The sequence below is a fragment of the Dipodomys spectabilis genome, unplaced genomic scaffold (assembly GCF_019054845.1).
Source record: "Dipodomys spectabilis isolate Male_0828 unplaced genomic scaffold, ASM1905484v1 ptg000081l, whole genome shotgun sequence".
Classification (NCBI taxonomy): domain Eukaryota; kingdom Metazoa; phylum Chordata; class Mammalia; order Rodentia; family Heteromyidae; genus Dipodomys; species Dipodomys spectabilis.
Genome location: NW_024870758.1, coordinates 14,633,888 through 14,658,121, shown reverse-complemented (window position 1 = coordinate 14,658,121; position 24,234 = coordinate 14,633,888). Strand labels below are relative to the sequence as shown.

The 24,234-nt window shown below is 34.8% G+C and overlaps 1 protein-coding gene across 2 annotated transcripts in view; it reads right to left on the bottom strand.

The window, feature by feature from the left end:
* Positions 1-1,661: 1,661 nt before the first annotated feature.
* Epc2 (enhancer of polycomb homolog 2) overlaps positions 1,662-24,234 on the bottom strand; it is a 100,115-nt gene continuing 77,542 nt past the window's right edge. For both annotated transcript variants that reach the window (XM_042683438.1, XM_042683439.1), the window contains 8 exons: positions 22,153-22,344; positions 18,302-18,391; positions 16,350-16,495; positions 15,889-16,232; positions 8,096-8,232; positions 5,299-5,458; positions 3,945-4,278; positions 1,662-2,924 (listed from right to left, as the gene is read on the bottom strand). In XM_042683438.1, coding sequence (XP_042539372.1) covers positions 2,852-2,924; positions 3,945-4,278; positions 5,299-5,458; positions 8,096-8,232; positions 15,889-16,232; positions 16,350-16,495; positions 18,302-18,391; positions 22,153-22,344 — 1,476 coding nt within the window. In that variant the 3' untranslated portion in view covers positions 1,662-2,851. The remainder of the gene's footprint in view (positions 2,925-3,944; positions 4,279-5,298; positions 5,459-8,095; positions 8,233-15,888; positions 16,233-16,349; positions 16,496-18,301; positions 18,392-22,152; positions 22,345-24,234) is intronic.

The following is a 24,234-nucleotide window of genomic DNA, read 5'->3' as shown; positions in this document are numbered from 1 at the left end:
CTTGAGGTATCCTTACCTTTTAAAACTGAGTAGTTTGCCAATACAATACTTCAGATGAAAGTATATTGTTAACGAAACTGTTGAAAAACATAGTGTTATACTCAAAAGCAGCTGTATATACCAGGGGAAAAAATGTTAGTTGTCAATATTCTCCCAACCTTTACTACCCAATCCACGAGTAATAATTGAAAGGGAAAAAACCCCAAACAACCACTAATCACAGTTGTACACAAAGTGTATATCATATGTATATCTTTTAAAATATATGTCCTCCATTTTTATTTTTTCTTGATCTTTTGTAAAAGAAATGTATGCAAAATATCCTCAAATATGCTTAGAACTATATAGATATAGATATATCATAATCACTTTGAGTTACAGTAGAAAAGGGTATTTCTACTGGAAGGCAAAAATTACAGTTTGTAAACATCTTTGAATTAAAGTATACCCTAGCAAGGAGTTAGTCCTTCATAGAAAATCCATTCTATACCCACCATCCTAGAAAGAAGTACATTTTCCCAGTATTCTAACAGCTCCAAGTACCCATACTGGCTTTCTCAGAAAACCAAGTGTTGGTGGTACTGTCCAGCATATGGCCAGAGGAGAAATTAACTACCCTTCAATTTAACAATGTGACCATAAAGTATCTGTCACTTCAGTTTTTCAGAAGCCCTGGAAAAATGTGTATGCAAGTACCTGAAATGCCATCCATAAAACAGTTACAACCACCAAAATAAGGAAGGCTTTTTTTCTATTTTACTTCAAAAGGAACAATAATTATCATCAATCTTTGATAAGTTCTGGATATGTCACAACCTCCAGAAACTGTACAAATAGATCTTTTGATTTACTTATTTATAACATATATATAGATATCACATAAGGCAAATTGACTTCATGCTTTAGTAAATAGGGGAAAAAGTTTTTGCTAAAATTGGCACTAAAGTTGTTTGAAGTTCTTAATAGCAAGAAGATACATCCAACTATAAGCAGAAGGAACACAATCATAATACATATCAGATAAAAATTATTTCCTTTATATAATCAGCAATGAGAAACTCCAGAGGTAGTATGGCAGAAATGAGCATGGATCCTATCAGGTCATAACCAATGAAGAAATTAAATTTATTTTTTCCTATGGTTTTGACCATAAATTGCTTTACATAGAGGACCTGAATAAAAAAATCACTCTCAGCAGAAATCTTGGCCCATTAATTCAACTGACATATCAATTTACAACTTCCAGGGCTGCAGATATAAAAAATGTAAAGTATAAAATTATGTTAAATTTGAAATGGTTTTAATTGTATTTATTAAAATATTTACATTTCCCAGTACTTACTTGACAAAAACCCCTTGCAATATAATTCTACTCTAAACTTTTATTTATAAAATGAGGCTCATTTAGGAGATTTCCATGACTGCTATACTGAAAATTACTTACATTCTGTAAAATATTTTAAAAACTTTTCATATCAAAGGTAGTTTATATTGGATTATCTGAAACCCAATAGTGCCCACAGATGAGCTTCTTATAAATCTTTTCATTAATGCTTGGAAAGCACTGTGAAAATGAAAAGTGCTGTTAAGTGCTATCATCTCCCCTAAATTTTCACTTACACTGTGTGCACAATGTGAAATAAACACATATGCAGCATGTCCATGTTTTGATATGTATTTTTTATTTCCCTGCAGTTTTCACTTATCAAGAACAAGTAACAGGGAAAGTTGTCTGAACTAGTGCATAAACAAACATTCTGAAACACCACTACACGTATCTAATTTACAAGAACCGTATAAAAAAAGTCACTAAAACACTACACTATGAAGGTGTCCAACACTTACAGTCAGACTTTTTCCAACCCGTTACTTGCCTTGTAGCCACAGGAAAACTCTCCAAAATTAAAAAGACAATCTTGCCACAACCCGCCCCCCTCCCAATACCTGGGATGGCTCGATAGCTAGACTTCCAATAATTATTGCAATGATATAATGCAATACATACCTGGTAAATATCTTTTATGTGGTGTGTTACAGTTTTAAAGCCAGTTAAAATACGCAGTCTTCAGATAAAATGTAATCCTTGAAAAATTTCCATGTCTGCACAGTTTAAGTGTGCTAGATGCATAATTTTTCCTAGTCCATTTTTTTCTGTGTAATTATTTTTTATAAACTGGTATTATAAATAGAAATATACATTCAAAATATATGGAAAAGTGAGTTACTACATTAAATTTGCATGTATCGATCCATCCCTTTCCCCTGCACAGTAATAGAAAATACTATTTTGCCTTGAACTTCATATTTGACAGTGAAATGCCACTAAAGTATTTACCAAAAAGTCCATCTAGTCAAATTGTGAAACAAAATGAACCAAGTGAAAACTTTACAGTTCCTTTAGAAAAAAATTACAAGAATTTCATTTCCTAGCTATGAATCTTTAACTTTTTAGACACAAAGTTGGATTTATTTTTACAAGATACAAAATGTAAACATGGCAAAATAAATAGTTAAAACAAGTGATGCAGGATCCCATTTCATGCTCATGATCCCATTAAAGAATTATTTTTTAAAATCCATTCAGTTGCAAATTCAAGTGCAAAAGCATGATGATGAATATCTACTATTCAAGTAACAGAAATAATATTGATGATACAAATAAACTATTTTACAAGGTAGTGATTTTCCCAATTTTACAAAATATACATCATATATGGATTTAATATCCGATATACTGTTGTCCATTTAGGTCCATTGTTACGCTCTGTGATCCAGAGTGTCGCCTTTCGCATTCAGCTGGAATATGAATGACTGCACACCATCCATACAGGTCAACGTCACATGTTTTAGGTTATGTCACTTCCATAGCTACTGTTGTTTCTGCTATTCCATTTAAACCCAATCTTTCTGGTTCATGGTTCTCTCTACAACAAGGCAAAGAGCAGAACAAACCTTAATACTTTCTAAAATGTTACCATTCAATATTTGCACATTACAATTAAACATGATTTCATAGCATTTTCTCCATTTTCATAATTTTTAGACAGGAGTAAGAATGTTTTCAGTTTAAAAAATTCCACTAATTTATAATTATTGATTAGAACTATTTAGTAAAGATAATAACGCTTTAGTTAGGAAATATGTAACAGGCTAATACAATAGATGGAATATATGACACTCAGAATAATCATTGGCAAAATACAGTATTACTTAAATTACTTTCCATTAGAATTCAATTAGGCTTAAGGACAATACTTATTAACTTACACAAATATATTTTTCCGATTTATGTTCTGCTTGCATTAGTCATATCAAAAGAAACAGAAAAATTTACTCTGAAATAACTGTTATATAGATGTAGTTAATTTTAGACTTCTCTGAAGTTAACATATAATTCCTAATATAACAGAAAATATAAATTGTAAGTGGAAATCTAAATGCTGCTATAGAATTATCAATAATTCTAACTTTCTAGAAATATTCTAAAATGCATCAACATAAACAAATGTAATCATGCTATTCAATATACATTTTATGTGGAAAATAAACTATATAATTTGTGTGCAGGGACAAGAGGGGATAACTGGGGGAAAGCAAAGGAAGGGGTGACATTTTCCAAGAAAAGAAATGTACTCATTACCTGACTTAATGAAATGGTAACCTCTCTGTACAACACTTCAATAATAATAGTAGTATTAAACAAAATGAAAAAAATACCAATGTATTTGACCTTTTCTTGTTTTATTTATTCTTAATAATAGTGACAGGATGTAAAGGACTACTGGAACTTCACTCACAGGGGCCTATCTAAACTGATCCTCACGATCTATTAAAAAGCAAGTCTATCAAGAGTTATCTATCACATAGGCAGTGAAAAGACAATGGCTCTTTTCCTCCCACTGGCTAAGCCAGCACTAAGAAAAAGAATGATACTTGAAACACACCTTGCTATGCTGCTGATGGCACTGCTGGGAGTAACCTTTGGCACTCTGTCCATACTGGCAGCAACTGTGGCAAGTTTTAAGGCTGTTGGCGATGGTGCTGAAGTCCGTGTATTGATATGCACATTGACTGGAGAAACAACACTGACATTATTGAGGTGCACTGCATTTGTTAGGCAGGAATTGTTCATGGGAAGTGTTTGAGGACTGCTTGTGCACAACGCTGGGATTAAGTGGTTTGTAGTAGTATGGCCAACTGTCCTTACAAGTTGTACAGCTGAAATCCCTGGGCTGGATGATAAAGCCATATTGGTAGAGTATAATGTTTTCGAGGTTCCTGAAATAGAAAGCAATCATTTCATTCATGAAAAAACTAGCATTTAATGACAAAAATATAGAGAAAAATATTCTAGTAATAAATAAGTATCAAGTTAACTGTACGTAATAGTTTATATAAAGAAGGTTTACGAAGTATTCTATTGCCTCAGTTATGTGCCATCTCTGGAGCTAAGTACAATGGGCCAAATGGAAATGACAGCTAGATTCCCTAAGTTTGGAGGTATATGAACATCAGTAAGGAGTTGACAATCAGGACCATGGGTATATATAAACCCAATTGGAAAATTCTGATGTCGGTGAGATAGTTAAAGGAATAATTTATCTTTGAGGGCTCCGGGAAATAAATAGCAGTGTTTCACAATAATACTATATATCTTAAGTGAAAGTGTCAGAGAAAGTATGCTTATGAGAGTAGAAATATAAACCTAATTGCAAACTTGTTTTTGGTGCTGCTCCTGAGGCTTGAATTCAAGGCTAGTGCTCTACTACTTGCGCCGTAGCTCCACTTCTGGCTTTTTGGTGGTTAACTGGAGATAAGAGTCCCATGGGGTTTCCTGCCTGGGCTAGCTCTCAATCATGATCCTCAGATCTCAGCCTCCTGAGTAGTTAGAATACAGGCATGAACCACTGCTACTGACCCTTGGCCGATTTCAGACTTTTGAATAAATTGTCTTAAACTGTATTTCATCTTTTAATCAATACACAGAAGATTCCAAAATGATTGTTAATTAGCTCAGTGGATTTCCTAACATGTGAGGCAACTGACAAGACTATGGATGAATTCAGCAAGAGTGGAGTTTTCCACAGGTATGTGGTATCTAGTATAGAGGAAGAAATAGGGAGAAAATTCTAGGGGAAAAAACCTAGTGATTTCTCCCGTAATTCTTCCAAGAAATTCCCAAGAGTAGAACTGAACATTTGTATACATTTTCCTCAGGGATGGGAACAAATAAAACCAAACCCTACTCAAGGACTTGAGACTTTATGTTAGTAATACCATGAGAAGCCTCATAAATACCTGAAGGCTGGACAACACCATTTATGTTGTTATGGCCAGTGTTCTGTTCCTTAGCTACCTCACTGCGACTTGGAACAGGTGCACTGACCACTGCAGATGCAGCAAAGTGGGCACTGGCTGAGTCGAGTGTTTTAGACATACAGTCAGAGGTGCTTGAGCCCTATAAAATGGAAAAAGTGAAGACTCTCAGTTTTCAAAATATGCTTTCGCAAACATGGTAAGACATATAGAGCTAGTTTTGGTAGATTAAGCAGGAGAGTGACTACAAAACTCACAGGTGATTATTTCTAACAACAAACTAGGGGATTAAGAAATGCAAACACGGGGCTGGGAAGTTGGCTCAGTGGTAGAGTGCTTGCCTTGCATGCATGAGGCCCTGGGTTCGACTCCTCAGCACCACATAAGCAGAAAAAGCCAGAAGTAGAGCTGTGGCTCAAGTGGTAGAGGGCTAGCCTTGAGCTGAAGAGCTGAGGGACAGAGCCCAGGCCGAGTTCAGGCCTCATGACCAACAATAAAAAGAATCCCAAACACTTAATGCTCTATTCATTTTCTAATAAGTATTAGTGAGAGCTTTAAAATATATTTGACAAGCTAGATATGAGGATGAATGAAATCACAGATATGATTAACAGTCACTTCTGTTAAAATGCAAAAATTAATTCTGGACTAATCTTGAAACAGGCTGAATACTTGGTTTATCTAAGAGACTCACTAAAAGCAAGCAAATGAAACTAAGTGAAATGGCCTCTCCCTTTCATTCTGTAGAAAACTGGTTGTTACTACTGCCAAAAGACCATCTCTGAGCCAGCTCCTGATGAACCTTTAGATGTTAGAGAAATGTTAACAGGGCCAGGAGTCAATGAGGTTTTCATAGTGGTTGACTTAAGATCCTTAAGGTCAATGAAGTCAGACCCATTTAGATGGAGTTGGAACACAGTGGGCAGATTTGGCCTGCAGAGTTTGCAGACCAAAATATACCTACAGTGACTTAATTCCAGTCAGTATTTTAGGAGATCTTATAGGATGATGGAGAAAAAAGAAAGTATTATGGAAAATCAAACTTGAAACCTAAAATGCACAATGTATTCAACTTTAAAATGTATTTCTCAAAGTTTTGCTTTTATTGGTTTTAAACAACAGGAATTAATTCTTGAAAAGTTCTGCAGGCCAGAAGTCCACAATCAGTTTCTAGGAAGTCCATGGCAAGGAACTGGCAGGTTTGATCGCCAGTCTTAGGAAGCAATTTTATCCCTATGTCTACAATGTTTACATACTGGTGTCTATGAACAAATTCCCATAGTGGCAATATTTTATTTTCTATAGGGAAATGTGATTCACAGAGACAAAGGACTATGTTGTTGATATTTACTGCTTAAGTAAAGATAATTAACAATCTCTTTATAAGATACAGCTGCACAGTACTATAGCACAGTTTTTTTTTTTCAAGATGAATTTTATTTTATTTTTTTTATTTATTTTTTTATTTTTTATTGTAAAGCTACTATACAGAGGGTTACAGTTACATGAGTGAGGTAATGAGTACACTTCCTCTTGAACATTGTTACCCCCTCCATTGTTTTCCCCCTACCATCCCCTCCCTCCCTCCCTTCCCCGAGGTTCTTTTTTGGATTGTGATTAAATGATTACATAATTTCAAAGTCACAAGTTCATTCTAACTTCCCTGGAGCAAATTGTCTACCACAGTCTGTAATATATAACAGTGTTCACATGTTATATACCATATTTGTGATCAGCAGCATGGGGATATTTAGTAGTGGTTCAACCAGATGAGCGGGAGTTCTTTGTTTCTTAAGTCCTGTTAGTTTTGTCGTATCACCTAACCTTTTGGATTTAGCATCCACTTATCAGGGAGACCATGTACCGTTTGTCTCTTCGTTCTTGGCTTACCTCGCTCAACATGATTCCTTCTAGCTCCATCCATTTCCCTGCAAATGCCATTATTTTGTCATTTCTAATGGCTGCATAATATTCCATTGTGTATAGATACCACAATTTTTGGATCCATTCATCTGTGGTGGGGCACCTAGGTTGTTTCCATATCCTAGCTATTGCGAACAGTGCTGCAATAAACATGGAGGTGCACGTGTCCTTGTATATTGGTTCCTGTTGTTCAGGGTAGATGCCTAGAAGTGGTATGACTGGGTCGTAAGGGAGGTCAATCTTTAGCTTTCTAAGGACCCTCCACACTGCTTTCCAAAGTGGTTGTATAAGTGTACATTCCCACCAGCAGTGTAATAGGGTTCCTCTTTCTCCACATCCCCTCCAGCATTTGTCGTTGGCTGATTTGTGGATGTGGGACATTCTGACTGGGGTAAGGTGGTATCTCAGGGTTGTCTTTATTTTATAGCACAGTTTTTGAAGGAATGAGAAAAGCATAATCTTAAGGGGATATATAGTTACTTCTATGCCTTTATAACAATCCATTTCTATGACTTCTTAATAATACATCCTCCAAAAGTAGTCTTTTCTTCCTTACATTAAAAATACTGGCTGAGGGATATAGCTCATGCAGTAAAGCTCCTGACTAGTAAATGAAAGGTCCCGGGTTTCAAACCCCAGTACACAAACCAAAACAATACAAAAATGTAAAAAACCCAAACAAAAATATTTAGATTAGTTTATAAATCTATTTTCTTACAGTTATGCAAACTAACCAAAAAGAAATCTATATTAGATTTTCAAAATTAAGAGTGGAACTATGAAAGTATTTCTTGTAATTTGACTAAAATTGAGCAAAACCACATAAACCACAAAAGGAAGAATGAGACAGATTTACCTGTGCTTTTGGATGTGTCTGCTGCGAGGAATGCTGGGATTGCTGCTTCTGCTGAAGCTGAGCGAGTTGCTGCCTTTGCATTTGAACTAACTGCTGCTGATGTGTCTGAAACTGCTCTTCTGTGATGCCCCCTGTTACTGGTAAGGATAAGTAAATAGGTTTTAAAGCATTTTAATGAGGAAAATTAATATAAACTTATTTTAAAATTAAGATGAAAATCAAATACAAATTACAATATGCCCCAAGTAAATCAACATGTTGAACTGAAATTCCTTTGTATAACTATACAAAGTAATACAAAATTTAATAGTCTATCAATTGTGATATATACTTATAGCCATAATCTCCTTAATAGCATATGGTTAAAAAGTTTCTAATAGTTACTTTTAACTGCATACCACAATGCAGACAAAGCAGGTGCTTTACTACTGTGTCACATGTCCAGCCCCACTCTACTCTTCTTCTTTCTTGTCTCCTATTTCATTCAATCAATACGAATTTACTATCTATTATGATGCACAACACTGCACTAAGAACTATAGTGACTAGGAAAAGGGTTCTTGGTATAAGGTCTAATGACACAGCTGGGAAGAAAATACACATATAAAGAAACACCATGTTTGAGTTAATAATTACATGCAGTTAGGCAATCTAATCTATATGAACTATAAAAATTTTAAAATCACATCCTCTGAAAAGGTTACCTGACTTCCCCAAAGTCTTCTCTTCAAATGAGAAAATATTTTTTTTAAAAGTAAATTAAAATTTATAACAAACTGCACTTAGTAAAAATGTATTCTCTATAAAAATGGAGCCAGGTCTCCTGTATGAGCAAAGCTTTAGATACACTGAAATTACTGTACTGCTCACTCTAAAATCTTAACATTACCTGTATTTTTGAAGTACACATTATTTTACTGAATTACCAACAAATCAAATGTTTTTCTTTGCATGTTAAATTCATTGCAAGTATTCTACTTTTAAATGAAAAAAATTAATTCTAAAGTTACAATCTTCAAAATCAAATGAAAATGTAATGTATTCATGAATTTCCAGCTGTTTCAAAACCTTGGGGGAAAGAGATGAAAATAGCTTATTAGATAAAAAGGCAGGAGGGAAAACCTTAAATCTAAATAAATCTTCAAGTTCTATACATATATTAAGAGTATGCATCCTATTTCAAAAGAAATAAATTTGAAATTTGTTATTGAATAAGTCCTTAAATCCAATGCTGTTTGACCAGAGCTGAAATTTATGTTGTAAAAAGTAAGATTGTGGGAAGTCCTAACACTGAAGAGAAAATCAAATAAAGAGCCAGACAACAGTGGCTCATGCCTGTAATCTTCAGGAGGCTAAGACCTGAGGATTTTGGTTCAAAGTCAGCCTCAGCAGCTAAATCCGAGAGACTCTGATTTCCATTTAACAAGCAAAAATCCAGAAGACAGGATTTCTGTGGAAGACAGACTTCTAAAATGAAAAAGTGCTAGGGGAAAAGCTTATGAGAGAGCATGAAACCCTAAATTCAATACCTGGTCTTGTCATATTAAAAATAGAAAACATAGGGGCTGGGAAGGTGGCTAAGTGGTAGAGTGCTTGCCTTGCATGCCTGAGGCCCTGGGTTTGATTCCTCAGCACCACATAAGCAAAAAGAAAAAAGCCGGAAGTGGCGCTGTGGCTCAAGTGGTAGAGCTAGCCTTGAGCTGAAGAGCTGAGGGACAGCGCCCAGGCCCAGAGTTCAAGCCCATGACCGGACCCCCCCCAAAAAATAGAAAACATAAAATAAAGTGAATGCCATATCAGTGGCTATTTCAAAATCAAGAAAAATATGAGTGACTATTCTTTTTCAAAAATCCCACTCATTCAGAATTAAGTACAGGCTCGCTGACTATCCTAGTCTGAACTACTCCAAAATTCAAACATTTTGACTGTACAACATGCAAAGAATTTTAGGTATCAGATTTTTGGATTAGGGATGCTCAATTAGTAAAGTTCACCCTCCTCCACCTCCCAACTTTAGTTGAAGCCAGGCACCTGTAGTTTATGACTGCAGTCCTAGCTACTTGAGAAGCTAAGATCTGAGGATTGCGGTTCAAAGCCAGCCCAAGCAACAAAGATCATGAGACTCTTATTTCCAATTAACCATCCAAAAGATAGAAATGGAGCTGTGGCTCAAGTGGTAACATACCAGCCTTGAACAAAACAGCTAAGGGACACTGCACAGGCCCTAAGTTCAAGCCTCAGTTAATGGCAAAACCCCAAAACTTTAGTTAGTAGTCCATGGCTAATAAAATATTGTCAGCTAGAGGACTTGTGCTTGCTTTTACAAATTTATATATAAAAGTGGTGCTGATAAAACTATCTGATGTTGGGGCTGAGAAGGTGGCTCAGTGGTAGAGCGCTTGCCTTGCATGCTCAAGGCCCTGGGTTCGATTCCTCAGCACCACATAAGCAAAAAGAAAAAAAAAAGGCCGGAAGTGGCGCTGTGGCTCAAGTGGTAGAGCACTAGCCTTGAGCTGAAGAGCTGAGGGACAGTGCCCAGGCCCAGAGTTCAGGCCCCACGACCGGACCCAAAAAAAAAAAAAAAAAAAACCTATCTGATGTTTGAGATGTACACATTTATTGACTATATGGTTAAGATTATTAGTTTGCTCAGAAACTCCATTCTTTTCTCCTCACAGAAAGAATAAAAAGCCAATATAATCTCAAATCAAATTATTTAGATTAATGGTCAGTTTTGGCTGACTTTGATATAAAAATTCATTCCTGATTCTATTTTTGGATGACAATTGGTTTAAAAATTACATTAACATTTCTCCTCTCTTTTCTCTCACCCAAGCTCAGTATGCTATTCCTATTTCTAAACATTCAGGTTCCCCAACCCCCCTTTTTTTTAAACAAGGCGTTTTGCATTCAAATGAGCTAATGTTCACCCAGAAATTTTTGGAGGACTATTTAGTATTAGTGCAACTCTTTACATAAACCGCAAACAGTAATTATGACACACTGGAATACATACAAAGGATTTTTTCTAACAGTTTCATCATTTTTAGGGTAAAGGGAAAGAGGTAGGAAATGCACAGCATCCCTTACATTTTCAGGTTAGCTTTTTTGGTAGCTCAAAGGCAAAATTTTAACTGAAAATACATGTTTTTCCTTTCAAAAATTTGAAAATATAACTTCAAATTGGGGGTGGGTAGGTAAGTGGGATGGGAAATGAGGAAGAAATGAGTGAGGGTAATGAAAACGGAATAAAAAGCCATCTCAATATCTGACAGCAAGCTAAATAGTTATGATAAAAAAACTTATTTTCTTTAGCAATGAAACTAAAATATTTTAATCCTTCAGATCTGAGAATGCTCTTTTCACCTTTAGAAGCAACCTTACTCTCAAAATACACACACACACTCTCTCATCTTAGTTGATAAAGCAGTTTTACTTATCCTACAAGCTTTATATTTGCAGATATTTTTTCATGACAATTTCTAAAAGAAACTGAATAGATTAAAAATCTAGAGTTTCTTCTGGAAGAGTACACAAACTAATTTGTTAATGATTTTACAAACTACTAACATTAATAAGTAATAGCTAATTAAAAATGATGCTGGTATCTACCAAGTTGGTGAGAAAATGTTAATTTTAATCAGTGAAAATTAAGATTAAATACAAATCAGTCTTGTTCTTTAAGTCTGAATAAGAAAGGTACTTTTAGATAAGAAATACATCTTCTTGAGATTTGGGTTGAAAGGGTGACATTAATCTAGATGCATTATATTCACAAATTGCTTTGTTGAATGACAACTCCTTTGTACAACTACTTAAAGATAGTAAAAGTATATTAAAGAAAATCATTTTAAAGAATAAATAATATGGAAGTTTAAAAACACTATAAAATTATAATATTTGTCATTTGCTACAAGTTTCTTAAGGGTAGAGTTTTTTTTTTAATGGTGCTTTTAAAACATTTAACAAAGAGTTTTGCATTAATAGATCCAAAATAATTATGTATGAAATAGTTTTCTTGGTATTCACTTCCCATGTTCAGCACAATCTATCTTTTCTTCTTCAGTCCTGTTTTTAGTGTTTTGCAAGTAAGTAAACTTATCTTTATTTTACTTAATACTTAATACAACATATGCTTTTTGAAATATATTTTGTATTAGCTCTTATGACACCTAGGACATACACTTACATTTTCATTTAAGCACATTAAAAACCTATGTAAGAAGGAGCTCCAGTGCGCAATTGGTTAGCGCACGGTACTTATAAAAACATATGTAAGCTAGGTATAGTAGCACATACCTGTCATCTCAGAACCTGGAAAACTAAGTCAGAAGAATTATGAGTTGGAGGCCAGCCTGGGCTATATGGCAAGACTGTCTCTAAATTGAAAATTAACCTTACCACTAAAATAGAATAATTTTGGACCAATAAATTGTTGACTTAGAAAATATTAGTGGCAAGGGATATTATCAATAGAAGAAAACTCCTTGCTACTAGTCCTCAACCTCAACCTACTTGCTTGCTCACTTTCCTTAAGAACCAAGGGAAAAAAAAAAAAAAAGAACCAAGGAACTTATGATACAAAAAAATACTATTGCCAAGTACATAAGATTTCTATTTGTAATCCAGCTTTTATTTATTGGGAATTTTCAACTATGAAGGAAAATTCAGTATTAATAGATTAATCTAGTGATACTACCTGCCAGATAAAAATATGGACCTGTGTGTCAGTCTCCAATTTTTAAAGACACATGATAAATCTCATTAACAACAAGCAAAAGACAGACTGTTTAAAGGCATAGAGCAAAAGAAATCAAGTACATACACTTTTATTTATTTATTTTGGTGCCAGTCCTGGGGCTACAACTCAGGGCCTAGGTGCTTTTTCCACTCGAGGTTAGGATTCTACTACTTGACCCACTTCCAGGTTTTTGAGAATTAATTGAAGATAAGAGTCTCATGGACTTTCCTGCCTCGGATGGCTTTGAACTGTGATCCTCAGATCTAAGACAGCTGAGTAGCTAGAATTACAGGTGTGAGCCACCTGTGGCCAGCCTAAAAGAAAATTTTTGAAAATGCCTGCATCCTTCCTGTAAGAAAAAAAGGGAATCTACTGTGGTACTTACTAAACTATAACTGAATATACTTACTATCTTGCTAGAACTGAGTAAATGATGTAATGAATATAACAATATAAATGGGAAGTTAATATCACTATAGCTTTTCAATTGTTTATAAATAATGTTAAGACTTTTTCATTAGTTATCTACATATTCCCATATCTACATGTTTTTTTTTGTTTTTGGAGGAGTAATAGTGCTTAGGGATCAAATTGAAGACCTCAAACAGGGCAGACAAGCACTCTACCATATTTCCAACTGCCATGCCTAATATTTAAATTAAATTTGCTAAAAGCAAAAGACTCATAGCCTGAAGGAGGGTCACAGTCAATAAGGAAGGAAATACTTAATTCCTCTTCTTTACTAATAAACAGTTGATACAAAAGTTCTGATTTAAAATATTGACTTCTAGTGCATCTTAGTTTTGCTTAAGCCTTTATGTTTTCAAAAGAAGAAATGGTACTTCCATGTTTGAAAACATAGGAAAGATAGCAGGTCAAAAAGACTTTTCCTCCCCTAATGATAAAGGAGAAATAACAAGTTTTAGTCACTATGATACTAGCATTGAAACTTGGGATTTAAGTTTCCTAAAACATATATCTAACTTACACATTTTTAACAAAAAAGCCAGATTAAATTTATAGTTTATCTGGAATACAAAATGTATAATGCTATATATGATGCAAATATGATATACTTGCTGCTAATATCTGGTCTTGTTCAAGTTGAGAAGATATACATTAAAATTGTTTTATATGGTATAGAATGAGAAAAAAATCAGTTTATAATCCAATGCAATTGTAAGTGTATATATAGAGAATGTTTCTGAACTCCGTTTTGGCAAAATCATTTTTGGCATAGAAATTTCTGTTTAAACTCTGCTTCTGGCCAGGCCCTGGTGGTTCATGCCTGTAATGCTAGCCACTCAGGAGGCTGGGATCTGAGGATCCAGGCTCAAAGCCAGCCCAGGCACGAAAGTCTGTGAGACTCTTATCTCCAATAAACCACTCAGAAAATCGGAAGTGGTGCTGTGGCTCAAGTGGTAGAGCACTAGCCTTGAGCTGAAGAGCTGAGGGACAGCACCCAGGCCCAGAGTTCAAGCCCTGTGACTGACAACACACACACACACACACACACACACACACACACACACACACACACACACACACACACACACACACACACACACACACACACACACACACACACACACACACACACACACACACACACACACACACACACACACACACACACACACACACAGAGTTTCTGTTAAATTCTGTTCTGTTTAAAGAATTTAAACCATATCTTGGAAGGGGGCTGAAAAACATTTGATATAAACTGTTCAACCTCCTACTACCTTTAGCTTAGAACACTATGACCTCAAATGATATTAGTTATTAATCCATTTCAGCTTCAAAAGTTAATTAAACTGCATAGACTCATGAAATTTATATAATGGGATGCCATTTTCCTTACCTAAGTTCATTTAGGAGAAAATTAACCAACTAATTTGGGGAAATGATATGCCAACTTCCATTCATTTAAACAAACATAATTTTCCATCACAACCTTTAACTAGATAAATGTCTTAAATTGAAAGCAGACAGTTTAGTAAATAAGAAAGATTAAAAACTGAGACCAAACTTCAAGCTCTAAAACAATTTTAAATCACTTTAAGGAAGTCAGGGAATAATTCAGGAATACATGCATTTTACAGAAAGAAAGGCAGTCAACAATATAAATCACACCTATTTATTTCCTTCCTTCCTTCTCTTCTTTCTCTTCCTTCCTTTCTTTTTTTTGCCAGTCCTGCGGCTTGAACTCAGGGGCTAGGCACTGTCCCTGAGCTCCTTTTCCTCAAGTCTAGAACTCTACCACTTGAGTCACAGTGTCACTTCTGGCCTTTTCTGTTTATGTGGTGCTGAGGAATTAAACCCTGGACTTCATGCATGCAAGGCAAGCACTCTACCACAAAGCTACACTCCCAGCTATAACACCTATTTTCTTCCATAGGATACCATGCATTACTTACAATGAACACATTACAAGAACTTTAGAAATTACACATGCTTGTATACAAGAGGAAAACAAATTAAAGCTTTTAGATTTTCTAAATTTATATTTTGTCTACAACATATATATCATAAAAATAGTAAATCAAGCACAATGTCTCCTAGTAAGATTAAAAAGAGATTTGAGCTCAACTAGAAAGGTAGGCTAATAGACAAGAGTCCTAACTATTCATTGGGAGTTTTGAAAAAATTGCTTTTTAGAAATAAGCTTTTGCTGGAATACTTAAGGTGCAATGCTTACATTTCATCAAAGTTAGTACACAAAAGTAAAATTTTTCTTAAATATAAGAAGTGGTACTGTCATTTTTTGGTAGTTTGTAAGCAGTGTGCACACAGGGAACTCTATATTCTGCCCACATATTTACCACACCAGACACTCACATTCCAAATACACACAGCTGTCTTATAGATACCAGTTAGAACATCTTGGTTAAAATGTGAAACATTAGTAGGGTTCTATAAAAAAAAATGTAGTAGGTTAATAATGAAATTTCTTTCATGAGTGAGATTAGGAAAATTACGTCTCCAAAATTATTTAGGGGATCATGAAAACTAAAGACAATAGAGTAGAACACTATTAACAGTGATAGCTTACCTGATATGCCATTCTTGCTGGTGCTCAATAAAGCTACAGATGCTGTAGAAACTCTTTTATTGTTCACAGTCTGCCCTGGTTTTCTTGAGGTACATTCTTCACTATCACTGTCCTGTAAATTTAGTAGCCTTGGCTGGAAACACTGTAGTCGACATGATCTGATATTGCTTAATATTTCAGAAAGGGACAGTCTGTTTTCACAAGGTTTACTGGAAGCATTGGTCCGAGAGAAATTAGAAGAAAAGTCTACAGTTTGGGAAGAGCTTGAAAAACTATTCAGCATTTCAGGGTCTATCTGTTTCAAGACTGGATCATGTTCTGTGGATATTCGATCCATTATGACCCTGAAAATAAACATATAGCATTTATATATATACATGCATATATGAGAGAAACATAACCACTTTTCTAAACTTCCACTGAAGATTGTAAACAAAACCAGGTCCAAACAAGTAATTTACCTTCCACCTCTGCCAATTCGCCTTCTTGCAAATCCTATACATCTTCTTGGGACTGTAAGTGTTGTAAGGCAATGCCTATACCTTAACTTATCTAAATCTGCCAATTCTGAATTTTCACATGTATGGTTAGCTTGGTCCAAACGAGGCTGTAAAGAAAAAAAATATAAAACTTGTGGAGTAACTCTTAAAGAAAAGTTAAATCATGATTTAAAAAACAGCATTAGAAGAACAATTAAATTTGGATAAAAACTGAAAAATTAAAATTGTGGCTTAAATATTATTATCTAGGTTCAAATTTAGAGTTGAATAAAAAAATCATTCATTTACTTTCTCAAACTGATTTAGATGATAAATATAAATACATGTGGCATATATTTAAAAATCATACCTTTAAAAGAATAGCATGTATTTTAATACTTGTGTTGAAAGTACAACTGGTAAAATCCGTAATTTATAGTCATGTTACTGTGATAAACCAAAATCAATTTATTTTTGACTAAAAACTGTACTCTAAGCAAGTATGAATCAAGCTAAAACTTTTTTTTCGTGTGTGTGTGTGTGTGCGCGCGCGCGCGCACGCTTAAACTGAGGGCCTGAGCAATATCCTTGACCTTTTTGTAAAGCTAGTGCTCTACCACTTAGGCCAGAGCTCTACTTCTGGTCTTTTGTTGATTAACTGGAAATAGAGTCTCACAGACTTTCCTTTCTGAGCTGGCTTAGAACTGTGAGCCTTAGAGTTCAGCCTTCTGAGTAGCTAAGATTACAGAAGTCACCAGTGTCTGGCTTCTGTTTACTTTTAAGTAACATGCAGCTAATTTCCTTTCCTTCCCACTATACATATACATTTATTTATTCATGTTATTAATTTGGCCTCTTTCCTCTTTCCCATAATAATTTTCCCTTCTCTCATGAGTGTAACTTGTAGATAAATACCAATCTCTTCTACAATATACCCTGAAAAAGATGTATGCTATGTTTACTATACACAACTAAGACAAATGGTGTCCATAGCCTTGTAACAAAAACAAAAGTATCTTGTAATTCTCCAGTTATATATCTTATCAGCAGACTTTAGTATTGGGGGAAGGCCAATCCTTTATATAATGCTGTACCCAAAATAGACTTAATAGCAGAAAGATTTCTAAATGTGTTAAAAAGTTCTGACTATAGGAGACTCTCTGCCCCTACTTCCTGAATGTCAGAGAATGTACCTTTATCTCTTTATATTTCTGCTCCCTTTACAAAATAACACTATGCTAATCTTAAAAAATTAAAATGAATCACACAAAATACTTTTTTTTTGTCGGTCATGGGGCTTGAACTCTGGGCTTGAGTGCTGTCTCTCAGCTCTTCAGCTCAAGGCTAGTGTTCTACCACTTGAGCCACAGTGCCACTTCTGGTTTTCTGAGTGGTTTATTAGAGGTTAAGAATCTCATGGACTTTCGTGCCTGTGCTGGCTTTGAACTGCAATCCTCAGATCTCAGCCTCCTGAGTAGCTAGGATTACAGGTGTGAGCCACTGGTGCCTGGCTAGATAAAAAACTTTTACAAGAGAAGTTTAAAAAAGATTAGTTTGATATTAAGTACATAAGAGTTTTACAGGGATAAGTCTCAATTTGTTTTCAGCAGCCACCAAAAGCTTCAGAGTCAACTTAAGTGAGATTCTGAGGCCAACCTCATACTATTTAAGTAAAACCTAAGTGGACTAGATTTCTAAAATATGAGGAATTGTCAAATTTCCAAATAAAGCAATTTGCTGTCTTTTGAAAAGACTCCGAATCCTTTTTACTGGTGTCTATATAGGGGATGTGAAATAAAAAATACTCATGCATGTCCCAATTTTAGATCAAGTTTAAGTCATCTGGACAGATGACTGGAATGGTATGTTATTCAAATTAATTAATATCTGTTAATTCCAGTTCACAAAAACATCATATGTGGAAAAATTCTTACAGCATAATACTGGCATCCTGCCCGTCTTCTGAAAGCACAGGGACCATCAGGATCATTTTCTTCTTCAGGTTCGGATACTGGGGATGGTACCTGCATAAATAGGTGTTTGATTGAATAGTTATCAAGTCAATAGATCAGTATTTGCAATGACTTAAAGTTACACTTTGACCACAAACACAACTTCTTTATTTATATCTACTAGCCAATAAATTCCCCCAAACAATTAAAGATAAGCAAATATTATTTATGGCTAAGAATTCTGTTTTGTTTTGTTTTTTTCTTCTGTTGGTTGTGGCACTTGTACTGTGGGCCTGGGCGCCATCCCTCAATTCTTCAGCTCAATGCTAGTGCTCTACCACTTGAGCCACAGTGCCTCTTCTGGTTTTCTGGTAGCTTATTGGAGATAAGAGTTTCACAGACTTTCCTGCCTAGGCTGGCTTTGAACTGAGATCTCAGCCTCCAGAGTAGCTAGGATTACAGGCATGAGTCACCAGCAGCCAGGGCAAGAATTCTTATAGTTAATGATAATGACAGGCTTCGCCTATAGTTAAGTGTGCTTTTATTCAGTTAACTTCTTTCCATAAAAGCCCCAAACTAGTAAGTAAAAAGAGACTTGTGAACAGGTAGAAAATGAAAGAACACACCAAAGCCATAAAAGCCATGTATTTTGTACGAAAGAGAATTAAAAAAACCACAAAACTCCCTTTTATACTTTCTTTATAATAATCACTTCACTTAAAACTTAAATTTAAGGAGAGGGAAGAAGACTTGCTAAGTTAAGCAGTTATTTTGCAGTAATTAAGTGGTAAGCCCCAAAAAAGTAAAAAAAATAAAAAAATATTTTTAAAAGGCTGCACATTAAATAGTATTCTACTTGAGCCATGTGATATTAAGCCAAATATCCCTTTATAATCTTAGGGTGGTCCCTATAACAGCACCGACACATTTTGATATACTTTATGAATGTTATAAAAACAGGTTAAATGGGGCTGGGAAGGTGGCTCAGTGGTAGAACGCTTGCCTTGAATGCATGAAGCGCTGGGTTCGATTCCTCAGTACCACATAAGCAAAAAGAAAAAAGCCGGAAGTGGTGCTGTGGCTCAAGTGGTAAAGCGCTAGCCTTGAGCTGAAGAGCGGAGGGACAGCGCCCAGGCCCAGAGTTCAGGCCCCACGACCAGACCCCCCAAAAAACAAAACAAAACAAAAAACAAAAAACAGGTTAAATGACATACAGTAGCATATGTATCTCTGAAAGACGTATCTCTGACATGTCAAAGACATAATATTTTAGGTACATTTCTACTTGTAATGGCTAAACAACAACAAAGTTTTGGTACCTAAGTTTCACTTTGCATTGCATCTCTTTTTTTTGAAAAACCCTGGTTCAACCATATTTCCTTGCATATTTTTGGACCTCACAATTTCCTCTCTTCCTATTTCAAGAGGAAAAAATTCTCTCTATTATTTTCACAGTGGTATTTACCACTGGCACACTGAACAGAGTCATCTATGGGAGAAAGGCATTTGTTTGAGGTTTCAATATACCAATAATAACCTTATAGGGGAAGGCAGAAACAGTCAACTGGAAACGATTCTTCCCAAAACCCAAACCTGAAATTGGAAAGGTAATCCCAAGGGTGAATTTTATACTTTTAATTTCTTTGCAGTCATCTATGTCTTTAAGATATACAAGGAATGGTCAAAACCAAAGTCAGAAAATCTTTGCCTAAAGTTTATCACCTCTTCCTATCAACTACAGTTCCCTGGGGTAGATTCCAGGATGCATGCAAAGGCTGTGACATAGGAAAAGAGAGCTGACAGGAAAACCATAAGGATAATGAAGAAGAGAAAGAGCTGGGAACCAGTAAGTCAAGCATGTAATCCTAGCTACTTAGAAAGCTGAAATCTAAGTACTGCAGTTTGAAGCTAGCCTAGGCAGAGAAGTCCAAGAGACTCTTATTTTCAATTAACAAGTGCAAGAACCTAAGGCCCTAAGATAAGAGTCTTAATAGTAACTTAGGAAGGGAGGTAAAGATGGAAGGAGGGAAGGAGGAAGGTAGGGTGAGTTGAGGGGAGAGACAGAGACAGAAATACAGAGATAGAGAGTCAGAGACAGAGTTTTTCATTTTATCCTCCTACAAATCAGTTCAGTAAGTCTAGTAAAAATATTTCTTCTTTTAAGGTTCATTACTCACTTGTTCTTTGTTTATTGGACCAAGAAGCAGTATATAATTACCTCAACAATCCTTTTTTTTTTTTGTACAATTTTGAATTTAGAAGAGCTACATTCTAAAGCTCCCTCACTGAATAAAGCCCACGTCAGAGATAAATAACCAGTTACGCTGAGTAAGCCCTTCTCTTAGGTCGGATATACTGAGTCTAACAATAAGGGAAAATAAGGGAAAGCTCCCTCAAAATTATAGTATCCAATGGTATCCCTCCTAATGGGCACAGAATATACAGCAGCATTTTCTAGGGTCTCTCTTGTATAATTGTAACACATTCTACATATAGTTATCTAATTGGAATATTTTCTGACTTTCCTATAATGTGTATGTCCAAAAGGCCATTAGTCTACTACATCATCCCATTTACCCTCTCTTCCTTTTCTGTTGTTTTTTTTGCTGTAGCAATACCAAACTAGTAGCAGTTTCCTCTAACACTGTCTTCTCTGTCTGTGACCTTTCTCTAAATTCTTTACCTGGTCAAACACTTTGTTAGGTTACCATAACCATTCTTTCAAATGGTCATCTGATGAACGCCTTATGTCTATTCAAAGCCTTGCCTGCCTTACAATTGGTTTCATTAAGTGGTTCTCATGAACATACACAATGAAACATTTGTCTGTACATTTGTTACTTTGCATATAAATAACATTTATAGCAAAAACTCAGTGACAAGAGCAAAAATAATCCAGCCAAAGGGGACCCATTATATGAATTCTAGATTTTAAATAGTTATATCAATAGAGTTTTACAAACAGCCTTGTTTCCAAACACATTTGTGATAATGGTTCCTAAAAGAATACTGCTTTATAGGCAAACAAGTAAAAATTTTAAAATATGATAAACCTGGAAATGGATACACAGTTTTTTATACATTTAAAAAAGAACAGGAAGGTGTAAGGTACTGCTAATGTAACTTAAAAACAAAACCAAAAGAACCTGATTCTTTAATATCTGAAATAAAAATCTCATTTTTTAAAAACAGCACTTATAAAAACTGTTCTAAAATATTATACCAGTAGAAAGGAAATTATTTACAATTATGCTTAAGTTCCCTAAAATATTGATAATCTTTGGCTTAGCAATTCCATTTCTAAAGATCCATTTAAATACTAAGAGAGGGCTGGGAAGGTGGCTCAGTGGTAGAGTGTTTGCCTTGCATGCTCGAGGCTCTGGGTTCGATTCCTCAGCACCACATAAGCAAAAAGAAAAAAGCTGGAAGTGGCTCTGTGGCTCAAGTGGTAGAGTGCTAGCCTTGAGCTGAAGAGCTGAGGGACAGCGCCCAGGCCCAGAGTTCAGGCCCCACGACCGGACCCCCCGCCCCCCCAAAAAAATACTAAGAGAATATAAAGTTGCTCACTTTTCTAAAAGAAAAAAAAAAACTAAAAATCAACTAAATGTTACAGAACAGAATTCTATCCAACTGACAGAGAAATAGAAAGCATATACTAATTTAGTATTTACTTTGTATTTCTGTGTTTAATACATGCACACATATACAGATATGCAGAAATGTATTTCAATAGTAGATAAACAAAGCAAGAATCAAAATTGTAAGATGTCAATTCTGTTTTTAAAATATAGCAATATAAAAGAGTAAGAGAAAATGTCTTTAAAAACAAGCACCTGTGGAAATTCATCTTCATCTGAGCTGTGAAAGTCATATTGCTTAATGTCACTCTTACTGATCACAGGCAATGTCTCAGGAGTGGGCTGCTGAGATGTTATCAAAGCCTCTGCTTTAGGCTTCTTTGGGTACTTCTTCTTTTGACGAACTACATCAGAAGCCTCTTCTTTCAAAGACAAATGATGAGGGTGCTGTTTACATGGTGATTTTTCCCCCAAAAGGAAGAAATGAAAATCATTTTAGAAATCATGGAAAACTGTACTGCTCTTTGAAGAACATACATTTCTATCCAGGAGATAATTTTATTTATTTAAATTATTTTGTGATCATTAACTAAAATATGTCTCAAAACAACCTTCTATAAATTATAACTAAAGATAATGATAACAAAAAATAATTTTCTTTTTACATTAGTAGTTAAACTGTTAGTGATTTTTTAAAAAAGATTTCTATTATCATGCTATCTAGTATTTTAAAAATATTTAAATTCCTACTTAAACCTACTGCACTAATGAAAAACATGGCTAATTTATTTTTATTTCATGAAATAATTAAATATGATCATGAATTAACTCATTGCTATACTTTTCTCCAATTATTAAAAATGCCTGTGGGGAGTAATCTTTTGAGAAGAATAAGTTTATTAACTAGGAAAACAAAACCTTCTAGTTGTTAGATTAATTAATTACTGCTGCAACTGAACAACAAATCAGATAGTTCTCAATTACCCAGAGTATTCAGTATAGTTACCCAAAAAATCATCTGGTATAGATGTGGGTTTCTAGACTTTCTTCCTTCCACAGAGTAGCTCTGTTCCTTAACACATGAGCATTCTTCTCAATTAAAAAAAAAAAATCTAGTATTTAAAAGAACTTGGAAATGACTGTTCTGAATATTAAAGATAACATGAAAGTATAAAATTATTAAAGGAGTTACATACTTCCCAATGTAGATCAAATGTTAAAATTATTTTAGGGGGAAAATAGTGAAAATGTTGCTTGTGTGGACATTATAATGAGTGAGATATAAATTGTTCCATATTTCATATAATAGGTATACAATGTGTAATGGGGTAAGACAAAAATGGGTGCAACCAAACCCAACAGGCTATTTATTTATATTTTATGTTTCCTTACAGAAAATCTAAAATAAGATTTAATGCATAATGAAAGCTGGTTCTGTCAGTAATTATGGGTTAAAGCTTTCATACTCTATTGCACAATAAGATCACATTCCTAGGTAAAGTACTGATTAATATAAAATAACATTTGGGGCACTGGCAACTCAAGGCAAGTAATCAGGTAGGTGGGCTAGATGCCTGTGATTAATAAGAATCTAGTATTTGAATTGACATGAGATGCTGAGAGGCTTCCTTTTCCACATTCTTCTGTGACTATTAAAAATGAACCCTTGAAAAGCAATGACTGTATACATTTTTAAAAGATGAATTTCCCACAAATATCTTGAGTCACTTTTAAAATCTACAGAGTAAGCTCTATTATCTAGATGCTTCAAAATAATGTTCCTTATTCAAATCTCTACTCCTTAAAGTAAGTTTTTTTTGTTATTGTTGGTTTTCTTTAGATTAAAAAAATTATTATAAAGGTAATGTACAGAGGGATTACAGTTACATAAGTCAGGTAATGAGTACAGTTCTTTTGAACAGTGACACCCTCTCTCTCATTCTCTTCCTGGTTTTCTTCTCCTGCCCTCTTCCCAAGTTGTATAGTTCATTTCCAACAGTGTCTAGTGGGTTTCACTGCTTGAATTGGTTTACCCTTTGTCCCACATTTTCTGTGCTTCTGCTTCCCTTCCTCAAATCAGATAAACATATAAAAGACAAAGGATACAGAAATAAAAAACAGTGACAAAAGGTAAAAGAGCAAAGCAAAAAAGAAAGAAAGAAAGAAAAAAAAGAACCGCAAACAGTACAATAAAAAAAACAATAACACTTGCTTCCATTTCTGGGAGTTCACTTTGATAATCATCATTTTATATGATCAAATGTAATTAACTTTTGAGCCCTTGCAATCCTCTCCTAAGACTATCCACCTCCTTTCAGTCACTGTGTGAATGTTTAG